Source organism: Eimeria necatrix, genomic scaffold (assembly GCF_000499385.1).
Source record: "Eimeria necatrix Houghton genomic scaffold, Enh_scaff94, whole genome shotgun sequence".
Lineage (NCBI taxonomy): Eukaryota > Apicomplexa > Conoidasida > Eucoccidiorida > Eimeriidae > Eimeria > Eimeria necatrix.
The window spans coordinates 70821-87728 of NW_013651795.1; the positions used below are offsets into that span (position 1 = coordinate 70821).

A 16908-nucleotide genomic window follows, 5' to 3' on the forward strand; every position below is an offset into this window, starting at 1 on the left:
CGGGCATCGTGCAGAGTACGCAACGCGCAGAAGCCCGGAATTACTTATATTGTATTTTACTAGAACAGCGGCCACAGGGGCAGCATACAATACGCCACAGCTATCTCGAGGTCTACAGTGCAATATGTAATTACACACTCCAGAGCTCTTTGCAGTTCCATCATGAGCAAACACATGCGCTAGTACACAAGCCGATATAAATATGGCATGTGCCTCTATGTCTCTGTCCGCATGCATTGAACCTTACTAATGGCAATTTCCGTTTAAGACTAGTTATAATACCTAATTATAGCCTAAGCCACTCCTTTATAGCCGCGAGCACTTCATCGTTGCCTGGCTCTATCACCAGGTAGTGGCCCCTCTCCCCCTCCAAGATATCCAGCCGGCGTTTCTGTATATGCGCTCCCGACTCATTCATAAACCGTATGCTGCCCTGAAGAATGCAAGCAGAGGCAAATGCGAGGCCAAAAACAACTGAAGAAGATATTTTTAAAATTGCGCTGGCAGCTTCAGCGTCCCACGATAAAAAATTCAGAACCGATTCAAGGTCGCCTAACCTATGCAGTATAACCTGCGCTAAGGGTCTAACGGGCAGTCTTGCTGAATCATGGCTTTGAGTATTGGGAACTGGGCTCTAGGCCGTACTCCCCTGACGTGGCAATGCCCGTAGTAAAATATAAGTGGACTGAAGGGCCTCTGCTGCACGCCATGGCATTATGAGCCTGCTGTTGCTGCTGCTGCTAGTGCTTCTGCAGGTGCTGCAACTTTAGCTTGTGTTGCCGCTGCTGTATCGCTACTGCCGCTACTGCTACTGTTGCTGCTGGTTGTGCTGTTTCCCAAGAAGCTGACCTGTGGCTCCACGATAGAGTCCTCCCTGGCGTGTATAATTAGAAGGGCAATGTGCACTGGAATGAATTTCGCATTCAAGTGCACGCGAGGCACAGCAGCCATCACCTCAGCGGCCAACCGAGCCGGGATCTTCAACGGGCACGTCACCAGTGGGTCCTACAGTGCAGCAAATTAATGCACAGCCACAAAGATACAAAATAAAGAAAGCGAAATAAACATAAATATCACAAATGCTACAAGCGTTCAAGAGGAAACGTGTGCATCAACCTGCATCCCCATGGGCCCTATGGTGCAAAAGACGAATTAAGAAGCACCCCCGTGAAGATAGCGAAACGCACGTAAACAGCGAGCACTCTGGGCGATGAAATGTGCGGAAACGCGAATATGAATTAATGTGGACACAAACTCATTACGAAGACAGTATGAAAAAGTACAGGTGGAAATGTAGCTCGCTACCGCAACTAGGAATACTACTTAGAATACTTAGAATACTTAGGCCACATTTTTTGTCATGGAAGACAAAGAAAGCCTAAAAAAGGGCAATGCAGAAACCTGAAATGAGTAAAGTCAACAGTATCGTTTTCGTGCGCGCCTCAAGCTTGTGGTGGGCACGGCAAAACCCCTAGCTAAAACCTCATGAAGAGTACAAAATTGAACGCAGAAGCCTGGATTGAATTACAGTAATGTAAATTTCTTATCCTACCTCGTTCTTCTGGTCATCAACCCACGGAAGCCGAGCCGGAGGCACCTTGACCACCCCCAAATGCGGAGCCACACGAGACAGAACTCCCCCAACTTTTGTCATGGTTCTGTTGTAGGCCCCCGAGCTGGCCTTTTCTATGGACAGCATGGGCGCCAGAGCGACGCAGCCAACAATGCGAGGCCTTATGTCGTCGGAGGACCCACTGGGGGCCCCTGTGGGGGCTCCTGAGGGGGCCCCTGTGGGAGCCTCCGTGAGGGTACCGGAAGGGCTTCCCGTCGACAGCGCTGCCGAGGGGGCCCCTTCGGGGGGCTCCACGGGGGCCCCTTGGGTGGAGCTGTGCGGGGGCCCCTGGCGGGGGGGCCCAGCTGGAGCCTCCTGGTTTGGGGGCTCAGATGTAGGGGCCTCGCGGACAAGCCAGTGGTGCGTTTCGCCCATGATTTCTAACGCGCGAATTACTGAGAAGCCACCCATGGAAATGCCCACGAGGTAGATGGGGGGCGGCTGCTGGTCCCCCGAGGGCGCTGGGGAGCCCCCGGTGGCGGGCCTGGCGCTGATATCTGCGGCTACGAACTCTGCAAAGGCAATGACATCCATAGCGAAGTTGTCGAGGCGTTCGACGCTGCAGCGGCGGCCCTTCCAGCCCTCCGAGAGGCCAAAACTTTGCAGGTCCCCGGCGTAGACGGAGCAGCCCCAGCGGTTGAGCTGCTGCACCCAGCTGCCTTCGTAGATGCACCAGCGCAGGCACTGTCGGCCTATTGGCCGTACAGCCTTAGCTTTCCCTCTGCCGCGTCTTTCCTTTGCTGCTGCTTCAGGTGCTGCTGCTGTTCCTGAGGCTGCGGCGGGTGCCGCTTGCGCTGCAGCGCCTGCTGCGGCGCCCGCGGGCGCGGCTGCAGCCGGGGGAGCTGGAGAAGGCAAGTCGGGCTCGCCTGGGTTTAGGTGCCTTAGAAATTCGAATCTCGCGTGAGTCTGTACACCGTGAATAAAGAGAGCCACCGCTTTCGGCTGCTGCACCCGCCACGCATACAGCGCCAGCTTCAGGCCGCTGGGGCTCATCACAGACTCCACCGCGGGAGAGCCATCCAGGGGGTACAGCACCTCCCCGGGGGCGGGGAGCCTGGGCCTGAATTTCCGACCCATGTCTATGTAGGTTCGCGACTAAGAGTCTACGGGCTACGGCTCCGCGTTATCGTCTCTAGCACGCAGCAACGTGCCAGAATTAAATCTTCCGGTATCTGGAGTTGACGACAATATTCAAGGATGCCGTATTTGTGAAGGAAAAGAAACGGAGGAGTAGCACGCGGCGGCTGTGGGTGCGGCAAGACCTACAAAAATGCTACTCAAGTCAGGCTCTGCTGAGGCATGCAGCGCAAAAATTCGCCAGCGACGGCCAGATATTGGAAAAGGTACGATTCAATGAAGAATTTCGATTTGCAAATAAAATGGACCAAACGCTGAGACTTTTGTGGCATACAAACAGAGACAGTGCCACGCGAGCGTGCTATCTAGACACTGATCCCAACCCCAAGCAGAGCAACGGCTGCCCTTCTTGCGGAAACCCAGCAACAAATTCACCCGGTTATCTTTATTTTTTATTTAAGCAGCTGCTAAATAATTTTGAAACCAAAATAATAGCTATTTGTCGCCGTCCACCCCCAAGGTAACCTGTATTCAAGGCATGAACGTGAATCTTCGGAAACAGCACAGATCTCATACACGCCACTCCGCAGAAGTGCGAAGGAGATCGACGTGCACATCCTGTACACCCAAATGCATGCAGCATAGGCTCATATATGCGTTTGTTTGTGATGCTCACATGATTGCACACCAGCGTTTCGAAGGATGCGCGTTTGTCTCTCTAATAATATTCCCCACACCGGTATACGTTGCCCTGAGAAAGGTTATCGAGAATTTTCTGTGTAGTTGTTGGTGTACTTCTCTCCATAACGGCACAATGCTCAGCAGCAGACCAGTTTAGCTAAAACATGGTCTATTGTAGCGGCGGAGAGGGAAAGAGACCTGTGCACGGCGATCTGTTGGCACCTTGGCCACGAGCGCCCATGAGCCCTTCGCGCGCCCAACCGACTAAGCAATCTTAGATTGATGGTGTAGATAAATGAAACACTAATATGTAGTGTGCTATGGATATTTCAGAGAAAAATCCGGCTGCCAAGAAGTCCTGGGACAAGCCCAGCAGTGCCGAAAAATGAACCAGCTGATAGCCACTCAGGAGTCGTACTTACGGTACGTTACACTAGGAAGCCTAAGATGAGAAGGGAGTGATACTGGCTAAAGACTTTGTCTTATGCCGTTCCAACTGGCTTAATGGTGTTCTTTCAAACAAACGGCACCCAGAAGCCACATCAAGCTGCAAGCCTCTGGGCTTGTCCTGCTCCCGAGCTGCAACGAGGAGAGCGCTATGCATTCCCACCCTTCCGCTCGTCAAATACCACATTTCACCCGATACTTTGGCCTCTTGATAAACAGCAACAGTCCAATCAATGCAGGGAAGCCCGTAAGCCGTTTACCCAGTGGATCGCTCCCTCAACCCCTCTACGCCACTGGCCACCCACGAGCAAAAGAGCGATTAATATTTCCCAAGTCTTTGCTGTATCTCTTACTGCTGTTTCTAATCTCTGCTGTAGCTTCCACTTCTTCTGTTAGTTGCTGTTCACGCTCTTGTCTAGTCACTATCTTCACTACGTTGCGCCTCCAGGGCACTTCCTTGAACTTCGCTACCGAAGAAAGTTTTCTCTACCGAAACGCCAAAGTAATCTGTCTACCCAAAACGCCAGTGACGTGAGTATTCACTAGGCAGAAAGTGATTTTAGCCGCCGCTCTAGCCACTGCATAAGGAGCAATGAAACGGAGATACCACTATAGGGCTAGCCGTTAATAGCTCACCGTAATCTGCCAGTCTTGAGCCTCAGCCACAAGCCCATAGCTCTACCCAGAAACAGCTCCCCGTCAAGCTACCCAACGCTCACGCCTTGCAGTAGCTTAAATGCTTGAAGCGCCAATCACATGCAAGTGGCGCTTCATGACTCACAAAGACACCGGAGAAAAATGTTAACCCCCGGGTGTTCGAAGAACTACATTTAGGATCTAAAAAGAGCTTTCACGTCACGAAGATCGAATACTTTGCTGTATGCATCTGTCTATCGACAAGGTTTGCTTTATGTAAACAAACACTCGAACACTCCCCCTAAGCGTCGCTCCTGTGATGCCGCTTTGTCAAGGGTTTACGATTTAACTTCGGTGCTCAAAACATTACCGAAAAACAACTAGGACGTACGCTTTGGTGGCAGCCAAACAGTCAGAGAATGGAAAAAAAATACAAGCCTACTGGGCAGCCGCAGAAAGCACGAAGCCACTCTGCTCATCTAGAACTGTCAGCAATGGCCTCAAGTCAAGCTCGAGCTGTCCCCGGCAGATGTTCACAGAGACAGACCGCACATTACATTAACCGTAATTCCTTACGGACTGCGACTGATCCTTTGTTTCCTCAGTGTATTCAAGTATTTCGGCGGGGAGTGAAAAGGTGAGGTAAAGAGAACAAAGTGGCCACGGGCACTAATACTGGGCCTCTAGGTCTTTTGAAGTGCCGTGCTGACTTTGTGCGATGAACGCCAAGCACTTCAAATTGGGCGCCAAACTTCACCACCTGATTTCTGCAGCTAAATAATTTGGGTTTATCATGAAAATGCTGGTGGGGTGATGTTTTCCGGCTCGATGGCCCGGCCCAGCCCGACTTCCTGTTCAGGCCCGTCCTGCAGTGGGCGCAGCACTCAACAGCAAGCTCTGATAGTTAAACAGTGGCATATCTAGTCAAATGCTCTAGTGATCACCCATAACAGAGCAAACGTGAAATGCAGCAACTCCTGGCTCACTGAGATTGCGATGCCATGCTGCTGCAGCTCCTGGCGCATTCCAAAGTGGACAAGAACACATACAATGCCCATGCTGGCGGTGTAAATGCCTGCGCGATACTCAGCAGAAAGACGACAAGATGCCGCCTTGGCAAAGATGCAAGTTCCTCATGCAAAGAGGCTTTAAGGCATACTCAATGAACCCTCTTTCTCCGTTTTGTTTCCTCGCAAAGACGCAGTGAGGAGAACAGATAAACTGACCGGCAGGCAGCAAGGCAGACAGATGACCAACTAGCAGATGAAACAGTACAAGGACTGGCTCAATAGAACAAAATAAGGAATAAAGAAGCAAACAGACAAACAAACAATGACCACTTAGACAAATGAACAAAACCAAGTAACAGGAAACTCACCCACGAGCGCCAAGAAGAAGGAACTCCTCCAAAGCGACAGCGAAAGAGAGCCTGAGAAGAGCACGTTGAAGAAATCACAGAAGCTGCATATTAATTTACTCGATATGACTCACATATAATTTGTACATAACTTGCGCCAGCAGCAACAGGACTCTCTCAGCCCTCAGTCGAAAAGGAATTGGTCTCAAGGGTTAGCAGCATAGTCTTTGATCCAGGAGGCCTCACCGTAGAATATATAGAAGCAGCCTTTGCCCCCCGGTACAGTCAAAAAGCGAAACCACGAGAAAAAGAAAGGCCGCATGCGCTCAAGTGGTGGTATGTCTTTAGCCTCTACGGCCATAGTCAGCAGACCGAACAACCTAAACAACCACAAGGCGCCAGAATTCTCAAAAAATAGTCCAAAGCACCATTTAATAAGGGCCAATTTGTGTTGTTAGCTCTGTTCTGCGAATGTTACTTGCTTTCATGGGCACCTTTTGCAAACTACTCAATCGTGAGCCGCCGCGGCCTGCGGTGGCAATTGGTTGCTTCTCTTCACACTTAAAGTCTAAGGCAGCGGTTTCGGTTGAGTTTAATCCTTACACCAAATAAACTTGCAAAATGTAATTCGAGGGCTCGACAAGGATGGAGAAGATGTTAATGCAGGCCAAGCCGGATGTCACAACCGTCATGAGGCCCCCTACAAAAGACAGAAACTCAACTTATTTTCTGCAGTTTCCTCCTTTGCTACTCCATTACTTGCTTTCTAAATCATACGAAGCCAACTGAAGTGCATGTCTGAAGGTGTTCGGAACATGCTTAGGTAACAGAGAAACCCCCCTAGGCCGCGCGCGGTTTAGCGCTCAAGGTTCAGAGTTCGAAATAAGTTTTCAATACGCAACTCACCGATAAAGCAAAGAAACCGAAGAGGCTTCGGGCCCTCCCCCAGGAACTCTGTCGCCTGCTGCAGCACTTTGCTGCCGCCGCTCAGTAATACCTCCTGGAAACGGCTCGTGGCGCCGCCAGGGCCCCAACCGCCTTCTTCTCCTGCACCTCAGCAACATAAAAACAGATAAATCAATGCATGCAGCTCTTACAAGCAGTCATTCACTTGTAAGTTTGGAGGACACCGACGGGCCATCGGGAAGCGGCACTGTGCCGGGAGTGTCTCTAGGAGGAACACCTAACAACTGGCTGCCCTTTCGACTATGCAAAAATGCCTTACCCATAATTAGCAGATGAAGGACCTGAAGCGATCAGCACACCTGGTGGCTGCAGTTGTGGCTTTGGGTTCCACAAAGGCCGCTGGTCCCCAGCACTGCACGCTCGGCTACACAGAAACGCCGTAGCGAAAAGTCTACAGTCTCAATTACTGGCTTGAAAACGGAAGTTCACCAAGAAAAAGCACAATAAACTAGCTGGAGGCTACAGAAATCCCGTGCTACACACCTGGCCTCCCACCCATCGTATGCAGGGCCGACACCGTTGTGGCTGCGGCTGATGGAGGACCGCTGGCGTGAAAGTAAGAGAAAACACGAAAATTTCATGTCTCAAGTATACTGAGGCCTAGAAACACAATTATGCATTGTCTTAACAGTTATTCCTTTGTTATTTGCGCGCTTCAGTATTGCCTTTATGTGAAGGGCTCCGCTCCTTCCGCTCAATAGGGCGGGCAGCATACGCCAGGCTTTCGCTTTGTAAACGAAGTGCTTGAAAAAGGAAAGCTTCTCCAAAAATTTGCACCTAAGAAATTCAGCTAGAAGACGCAGTTTGCATCTTGCAGTAACGTCATGGCTTGGCGCATGCTTGTCACCGTTTAAATTACTTGGGAGGATGGATATGGTATGCTCACTGTTGAGCGACACAAGTTTTTTTCACTCTTGTCGCTTCTCGAGATTGACAAGAAGGAAGCGATAGTAGTATGCGGGTCAGCCACTCCAACTGATTAATCCGGGCTCAGCTATTGGGTCCTTACTAGGGTTACATATGAATAGTCAGCTTCCGCGTACACAGTTCCTGATGGTCCCATGACGGTCGCTGTTTCGTTCGGTATACCAGCCTGTCAAAATACAGAACCATAGTTGCGCTCACTCACACTACCTCACAACGGTCTAACTCCGCTTGTGTGGCTCCGTGGGGCATTTATTCGCAAATTCGGAGAGTTACAGGAAGTCATGCCGCCATGTTTCCGAGAGGGAATCCTGCATGGCCTTCAGGATCACTGGCATCAGTGGCCCTTTAAGAATGCCTACAGGCATGCTAAGCTACCTAGCGTGGAGGGTTTTACTGTTACATTAGATTGCGCCATTGTAACTTCGCTGAGAGCGGGTACACTGAGCTTACTTCGACAGGCGGAAATCCAAGGAAGATGATATGACACTGTTACAACAAAAATTTCCATTGTTTGCGTGCCAAAAACTGGCCCGCCATGCGAGAAACTGTTGGCAAAGCAGGTGGGCCTTTTCGATGGCGCAAGTGACAAGATGTTATTACATTGGAATTCTTTTCCTTTCAAGCATATGACACAGTTTGTAACTATATTCGCACAGCCTAATTCTCGGCATGGTAATTCAGCAGGAGTAGACCTGAATATTCCAATCCGGCGTGGGCTGCTCAAAGCTGCTTTTTGGTATTGTGTAAGGAATTTGAAAAATTCATCGCGCAAGTGTTTATCGAAAACAGCATTGTTTCTTGAGACTCATAATACGATGTGAAATTGCGAGAAAGCCAGCGCCGTGAGAGCCTTGTATCCTTGAACAGGTGTCGCGTGGCATGCATTGGTGACGTCCGGCGAAGGAGAGATAACGTCAGCTATGCCGCCTCTTCATAGCCATAGCACGCTTGTTTAGCCAGAAAAAAGCAGTCTGCATAGTCATAGAGATGATGCGAAGTATGCACACAGCCTCTTGCGGTACAAATCGAAAAGCCAAGTCATGATCATCATGCTCCGGCATAGATTACTATAGAGCTTAGTGCTACGCGGAAAATGCAGGTTGATGCATTGCAGCCTTTTGCTGTGTGGGCACAGCTCTCACTAGAAGTTCGCAGAAGGACTGCTACAGCATACAAAATAATTTTCTTCCGTCCTTTTTCCCGAAGGGGTAAGCAGCTCAGTGGCAGCTGTGCACCGCCATGAAGACAACATCCCATAAATACTACAATGATGCTTAGCACTTCTGCTTGCAAAAGTTAACGTAGTCGAAGTTTGACATATTGAATGCGTAGGTGGGGCTACTGCAAGTTCTCTGGATCAGCTGGCATGATTCCTTCGATCGCATCTGCAACAGCAGTTAGCAAAGGCAGGATTCCGCCTACAGCAAAGCACTCTAGGAGTGCTGAGGCTTTAGAATGCGACGTAGGCTTGGTGGTGCTCTTTGGCCTCCCATTCATCATTAACTGCCGATCTGTACTACGCTATCTTGTAGTAAGAAGTTAGCGCTTGCGCTGCTCTGGATATCTTGGAAGCTCCGACTTGCGTTTATCATAGTAACCTGGTATGCTTGCCCAATTGTGGCGCAGCCTTGCGCTTCTCGGTTTTTGAGGAAGCAGCTGCTGCTGCTGGAGCTGTTCTACCTGCTGCGATACTCCACTTTCCAAGAAACTTTGGTCCACTTCCTTTTTCAGATGCTCGCGCCCTGTAGACTTTCTTGTGATCGTGAGTTCCCCTGTTTCCCCTTGTGGCCCTACGCATAGCGAGCGCCACATATTCCACTTTCTGTTCTCGGAAGTATTCAAGTACTCAAATAACACATTAGAAATGCCACGTGGCAAACCGTTTCCGTGACTTGTTACTTTTTAGCTGTTTAACATGCTTCCTACTGCTTTGCTGTCCTGAAAGCGGCATTGGGTTTCTTCCCTCAACATTGAGATATGTCTGCGCAGCCACCCCCTCAGCAAATCGACGGGCATCCATGCACACTGCTAATTTCGGACCAAAGGCCCAAAGGGAATATCGAATCTCTGGCGTTTGTATGCACGGAAGGCACACGGAGCTGGAACATTTTACGCATTCATGTATTACGGAGCTTTCATAAAATGGTCCCCATGACTTTCTGGGAGTCGTTTTCAAAGGAGCGGGGGCTCCTTGCCTTCATAGTCTTCGCAGGAACGTTGCTGGCATTGCAGCGAGATCTTTCCAGTATTTGTTGCCTTTTGCGGGATTGTTTAGCAACAGGGACAACTCGCCAAAAAGCCTCCCACTGGCTCTGAATATTTTCTTCCTCCTCTATGAGAGGGCTTTGTACCTGAGGCCCTGCACCATTTTCGTCGTTCCTCATCTCGGCAACAACTGTACAAGCCCTGGTTTTGTTCTCATGTCTTTTCTCATCTTCACAGAGTTCTTCATTCACCACTGTCGATAAACAATGCAGGGGCTCATTAGCCTGAAACGACTGCGGCGCAGCAACTTGCCTCCGAAACTTGCTTCTTAATGCAGCACTGGAACAACTATGGTAGAAATATTATAAAAATGAGCTCTTTAAAGAGCACGCAACTTTGCCTTCGGCTAGCCTATGCCCACCAATTGGGTTCCATCGCCATCAAGGCAGTTAGCCTGATGTCCCGACGTTTCCCGCGCAGCGTGGAGGACGTCTTCTGAGCAATGTTCTTTGGAAACTGCGCGGTTCATAGATTTCTCCTTCTGGAAGGAACTCCTTAACTTGACCCCGCGTGATTTCTTATCTTTTGCTTTGTTCATGGCAGCAAACGAGATGTGCGTACCAGACGCACAACGCGGAACCATTCGAGGTCCTCGTAACTCGGAATACATGTAGTGGTGTTTTCTGTCCTTTTGCGCAAGCATGCGCACCCTCGGATCGGTATGCGTAAGGCTGCCAAGCATCTCGCACAGCATTACTCGGCTCGTCCTGAAAAAAATAATGCACAGGAATCTAAAAGGCTCCCAAGCCACCGCATTTAGCTGCAGCCCGCGCTTGCCTCTTTGCAACGAAATGGCGCCTCCAAGCAGCTCCTGTTTCCCTGAACAAGAGAAGTCATAATGGGATTTTCAGCTCACGAGGAAATCTTATTGTACATGGTAGATTTCGGACCAACACTCTGCCGCTGGGGTTCCTGCGGTAGTCTCTGGAATGCTCCTGAATCACATGCCCCAGTCTGGCAGCAGCCTGACTTTTACAAGTGCATTTCGCGTAGAGTCAGCTACAGCAGCTAAAATGCCAAAAGCAGTTGAAGCCAATTTTGCATTTCCCCCCCAAAATTAAAATGGCAACCTTCATAGCACACAACGAATACACAGAAGCTGCACCCTACATTCACGACCTGTGTTGATGAACGAAAGGTTTCACCTGGGCAATTCCAGTTCGTAATAGGTTCAAACACTTTGGGATCCCTGGTGGATAAAAGTTCTTGTTGTTCTTTTTGAAGGCGTAATAGCTTGTGCTGCGGGTCTTCATCTCCGGTATGCTGTTGTCTCGGCATTGACAAATCTTCACGGAACAGCTGGAGAATCGAAGGCTGCTTGTATACCTCATCTTGCAGCTCCTTTACCTGCAGCTCTAGCTTTTCCGTGCACTGCGTGAGGTCTAAAGGAGAGCACAACGTCTGGAAGCATTCTATTGCGGAAACAGGCGGTTTTGGGCAGTTCGCTTGGTACTTCTCCAACTGAAGAACACGCGAATATGAACATGGCTGTAACTGCCCTTCGTGAGGTCTCATGTTGCGTTTCGTTGTGTGCCTCGAAACACTGCAGCAACAGGCACTTTCATCAAAATCACAGTGAGCTTTTCATCTTTTCTGGAAATTGCGCAACTATTCAGTCCAACGAGCCAGCAGTGCAACGTGCTCATGACGACATACCCTCTTCTGTAACTGCTGGGTATGTGGGTGGGCGTCAATAGCAGGAAACCTAAGAAAGGCAAGCCAGGAGTACACTGTCAAAGAGCATTCGTGATATTCGGTGGATATCGGAAATTTTGATTGGCAAAGCCTACCTTGAAAAATACCCCTGCTGATCAAAAAGTTGCGCGAATAGCGAATTAATGCGATCAGCGAGTTCCAGCTGGAGCTGTTTCTGTCCCAGCAGTTTGGGCAATTGCTGTCTCAACGCCCAAGCAATGGCGTCCTTAACAGCGAGGACCGACAATGGGCAAATGAGGGAAATGCCAAATGCTCCAAAGTTGGCCTGCGCAGAAAAAACATTTCACTAAATCCTCTTGAACAGCAGCGTTCTTGGAAGCAGAAGGGCAGCTTGCAAGCATTGTCACGTTAGTTGCTTGCTGGCAATATACACTGCTGTACAGGACGGCGAAACACACTTTTATCTTTTCCATGACATCTCGATAAGCTATCTCAGCGGCCGCTAGGGCTCTCAGTCTTCTTCTGCAAGTGTTGAGCGGGATTTGAAGGTCCTCGTATTCTTCTAGGTTGTTGCTTTCGGAGGTCAGTGCCACCCCAGATGCCTGCTGAAGAACCCCATACCTTCTGTCCGCTGCAGTGAAGCCCCCACCAAAGAGACTGCTGAGGTTAGCGCTTCCTCCCCGAAGGCGAAGAAGCTCTTCCCTAAAAATATAATTCGGATTTTCGGTGTTTAGCTTTGCCACTGGATGAGTCTTTGCAACCGCGTTCACGGCTTGCACTTCTTCTTCGCGAACTTCTTGGTTTTCGTCTAGACCATCTTTTTTCTGGCGCAGGCCAGCAGAAGACCCCCTTGCAAGATCATGCGGTTTCTTGATATCAGCAGCTGAGACGAATTCGACGCCACCATGTGCACAGTCTGAAGGTGAGGAGGATTCGACGCCTGCTTTCTGGGGATCACACTCGAGAGTCTCAGTATCTTCGGCTGCATCAGGTTGTGTCTGGCCAAACGCGACCCAGTGCACGAGGTGGCAGAAGGCGAAGGCGAAGCGTGCTACAGACTTTGATGCCAGCAACACTTGAATCTCAGCTACCTGCGCTGCACTTAGTGGGCGATGCGTCAACAGCTCCAAAAGAAGGCTCTCTCCAATAACGGAAGTAATTCGTTCCTTCATGCTGTTTGGTGATACCTGCTCGTGCCACACTCAACCAACAGCAGTTATAGCTTCCTCTGTTTGAACGCAGAATAACTTGCTTTCGGAGAGTTGCACTTTGCACTTGAGCCTAATTCTGGAACAGGCATAGTTAGAGTGTAGCCGTGGTTACCTTCAATGGCTCAGTCGATTCTGCGTAATTTTCAAATGCAATTGGCATCAGAAAATCTGCTCCTCGTAGTGCAGACCAATGAACTACTTTCCATTCACCCTACTCAAATCATGACACCGTGCGACAGGACGAATTTGTAATCGAAGCACAAAAACACCATGAATTACTGTCAAGGTTTTCCAGGCTCTTTTCGCATTCCCTTCCTCAAGAGTTATGTTCTGCCAAAATTATTGGTACCAAGATTTCGCACTGGGAGGTGGTGAGCAAGCCGTCATTTTAGATAGGCAAGCCAAAGATATGAAAAGAGCATCTTGAAGCTTTAGGAGGCGTTTACGCACCAGCGGCAATCTGCGGAATGCGGCGTAAGGCAGAATAAACTTGTCACGAAGATCTTGAAACACACTTTGCTCCTCCGTACTACGCCTTGCCGCTGCACAAATCAAAATGCAGTTCGGCACTTTCAAGCTTCAGGCTTGAGCATCATCATGATTACGTGTTGTTCACGCCTTACCCGAGTATGATCGCTGCCACTTAGCCCGTGACTGGGCGCTAAATGACAGCAGCATCTTGCTTATTGCTCCACTTCCAGATGCTCCCGCTGTGCCGCTGGCTATAAGCCTTTGCAGCGCTTCTTGGTGACTCGAAACAGTGTTCCTGTAGTTTCTCGTTCCGTCATCTTCTGAGCCTATTCTTGAGTAGTATCTTTTTGGTGCAGAGTCCCTTTGTCGGTCTACAATGGTGCTGCGCAAGGTTTCTGTTTGGCGAGGAAAAGCTGTTTCATTGCACACGAACACAGGGATGCACTTTAAAAACTCTCCCCCATCCAGTATCACTGGTCATCTCCGGGGAGTACCAGGCAGATGAAGAGGCTATCTTCATTTGCAACAAAGGCTTTCAGTCTCAGCTTGCCACTTCGAGATAAATATCTTGAACTCAGTTGCCTTGGCAGCATTGACATCTTTGGCTTCGTTGCTATTGATGAGAGCGGCCTGCGCCTGCGTGCTTCATTGGCAGCTGCTTCAATTACATGCGTTGTGGTTGCTGAGAGGGCCGCATACGCGGGAACCGTTCCTTGGTAGTAAAGGTCTCCGCTTTCCGCTGATGATCTTCTCCAGCTGGCACCAAACTTCTGCGTTTGCGGCATTTGTTGTGCAGTAGGCAGCTGCGTAAGCTCTTCAAGCTCTGATGGGTTCGAGCTGATCCTCTGAAATAGCCTGAATAGGTTAGTTGAGCGCCTGTAATACAGCATTTATATTTAGAATGCCAGAGATCCTTGCGTACGTAGCAGCCGAGACAGCTCCATGTTCCCCGGAGCGGCAGTCTTTATTTAGGGCATAACATAAAATCTTTCCCTTGCTTTTTTTGTTGCAATGCGCTACAGCTTGCATGAACTGTTGTGGAATTGTGATCGTGTTCCTGTGGGAGAAGGCGCAGCCTTCCTTTAAAAGAGGCACAGATTGACTACCTACATATATTCCATGTCTCGGGCCAATCTAATTTCTCTCTCACGTTCCTTCTCTTCACTCTCATCGGAATATCTTCGCTTTGGCAGGGGTAGAGGCGTAGTGTCCTATAGGATGGCACCGCATGCGAACTGTATTAATAAATTTTCACCATTTCAGTGATGTTGGCGTGTGCCACAAGGCTAACCAAGGCGGCTGTTTGCAGATAGACAAGCAGAGCCACGTTTTCTGAGGCGTGACTGTGGAATGTATGGCTGCGCGCTTACAATTGTCTCGTATTCGGGTAGTTCTCCAGAAGTGTCTTTTTGCTCGGGTGCTTCTTGACGCTTCGAGTGCGGGAATTCGACAACGAGCTCCTGTGCAACAGCATCTCTTCTAAATACTCACAAACACAAAGCAGCTAGTAGCAAGCTTCTGGGTGGCTCTAAGCTCATGAGGGGCAATACGCTTGTTATGGTAACCATAGCACCACGAAAAAGACGAGACTGAGTTTCTGGGTATGTACAGCTAGCTAATCAAACAAACACACACGCCTTCTACAGGAAAATACTTTCGTTTTGGTGTTTGCGGAACAGTGATAAGAGCTAATGCTAAGTCCCTGCGCATCTACGGCTCCTTGGTTCCAGCCCGCGTTAAAGCGCAGCGCCATCGGTAGTAATAGTGTACCCTCCTGGGGACCAGGATACAGATATCTGGCATTTCCAGAGCTTTAAGTTCTTCTGTACAATTTTCCGATTGTTCCTAAATGCGTTTACAGCAAATAATGTTTGGAATTTTTTGTTCATACCATAGAAAGCTAGCGGCATTAGTCTTGATTCGATTAAACTGTACTGTGCCCATAGTAGCGCCTACCACTTCAAAATTGTGGAGCATAGGGTGTTATCCATTCAAAGCCTGACAAAACACACTGTAGGATGCTAGCTATCAGGGTTAGCATCGAGCAAGCCATGTGGTTAGTCGCCTACCTTGTTGGAATTATTCCAAGCAGGTCAAGATAAGCTTCCTGCAGCGAACTTGTGGCATCTCGCAGAAGCTGCTCTTTTTCTGCTTTGCTACATTGCGACTGCAAGGATACATGACGTCGGAGCGATAGGCATAGGAGATTTGAACTCAGCAGATACCGACAGGTGAGTCAGCTGACTTGGAAAGCACGCCTTCCAACTATTATTCTTAAGAGTTATGCATGTCGCATATCAGAGCATTTTCTGTCTGCCTTGGCCATAGAAAACGCTGTTCCTCTCTAAACGCCAGATATCTTCGAACCACAGGTACTTTTCTGAGGTGTAAAGTGAGAAATTGAATTTCCTCACTATCAGTACACAAATGCTTTTGAAGAGCTAGTACTACTGTTAACTTTTAGCGCCAAAAACAATACGGCACAGTACAAAAATGGCAAGGCGTGTTTCCCGGAATTTAGCCAAAATATAGGATAATATGGAAAAACCAAGATATTCTGTGGTTGTATCTACAGTGTATCCCTAGAAGCATCAAAAAGCCTTCCACGGAACTCACTCCTAGAGGGGGTGACTTTATGGGCACGACAAGTGACCTAATATCTGACCCTTCTGCATTATAATTTTTCCTGTAGTCACTTGAAGAATGCACGGCTGGTGCCGAGGAGGGAGCCATCTTTCAGATGCGTTGTTGCGAGGAAATAGTCATTTCAGTGCATCTCAAAACGGATGTCTCGAGTCCTCAGACTGCGGTTACAAAGCTACTTCGTGGCCCTAAGACACAGAATGGCTCCCCGAACACAGCGGGACCCAGCGTCTCCTTGATGGCCTGCATGAAAGCGGCTGATATATAAGCGACCAATAATACATTTGCTAATTTCGTTGTCAGCGAATGAAGCTTTTCTGGCAAAAAGGTTACCGCGGCAACAAGAGTCTTTTCTCTTCCATGCCTCCCCGCTGCCTACAAAGTGACAGAGCTTGTAACTCTTTAAGCACGCAGTAAACTCAGCATTGAGCTCCCTAAAAAACAAAGAAAGCAACTTTGTCGTGCAATGGGCTGGTTAACCATGACCTACGAAGAGCTGAGCAGAGCACTGGGCATGCAATGCATGCATGATTATCTTAAATCTTGAGTGCACGCCACTTTTTGTGAGCAAACAAATCTTGTAATGCCGCAAAATTGGGCAAAATTACGATAAAAAGAGACAAAAAAGTATTTTTCAAGTAGGGACAAACAAGGAAATCTGTCGACGCCTGCTGCCAGGGGGGTTGTGGCATTAGTGCTAGAACCGCAAAAGGTCAACTGCTGCTCAAATGTGCTCAGTGGTATTCTTATTCTCTGCTCAATCCACTTTTGTTCTCAAGATCACTTAGTTTTTTGTAAGTTACTTTTATTTTGCTTATTCTAAAGCAAAGGCACCGCATTCTTCCATGGCAGTGCAACTTTGCTGTTGTCAAAGAGCCGTTCTCTGTATATACTATTACTGTTGCTTTTACGGCGCTGCAGCTTTTGGCTTCTTTACAAAGAACGAAACAACGTTCTGC

General features: G+C 48.9%; 3 protein-coding genes across 3 annotated transcripts; all 3 read right to left on the reverse strand.

Annotated features, from left to right (window-relative positions):
* Window positions 1-286: 286 nt before the first annotated feature.
* Window positions 287-2689, reverse strand: ENH_00083940 (hypothetical protein, conserved; the record flags this gene model as incomplete). Its single annotated transcript, XM_013577899.1, has 3 exons — window positions 287-433; window positions 850-1005; window positions 1553-2689. 3 exons carry the CDS (start codon window positions 2687-2689, stop codon window positions 287-289), a joined length of 1440 nt encoding a protein of 479 aa, XP_013433353.1.
* Window positions 2690-5244: 2555 nt separating this feature from the next.
* On the reverse strand, window positions 5245-7039 carry ENH_00083950 (Chromosome III, complete sequence, related; the record flags this gene model as incomplete). Its single annotated transcript, XM_013577900.1, has 7 exons — window positions 5245-5319; window positions 5440-5528; window positions 5832-5882; window positions 6057-6190; window positions 6414-6510; window positions 6717-6857; window positions 7036-7039. The coding sequence occupies 7 exons, from the start codon at window positions 7037-7039 to the stop codon at window positions 5245-5247; spliced, it is 591 nt and encodes a 196-aa protein (XP_013433354.1).
* Window positions 7040-10314: 3275 nt separating this feature from the next.
* On the reverse strand, window positions 10315-12796 carry ENH_00083960 (hypothetical protein, conserved; the record flags this gene model as incomplete). Its single annotated transcript, XM_013577901.1, has 6 exons — window positions 10315-10675; window positions 10825-10922; window positions 11079-11429; window positions 11625-11673; window positions 11759-11949; window positions 12032-12796. 6 exons carry the CDS (start codon window positions 12794-12796, stop codon window positions 10315-10317), a joined length of 1815 nt encoding a protein of 604 aa, XP_013433355.1.
* Window positions 12797-16908: the final 4112 nt, after the last annotated feature.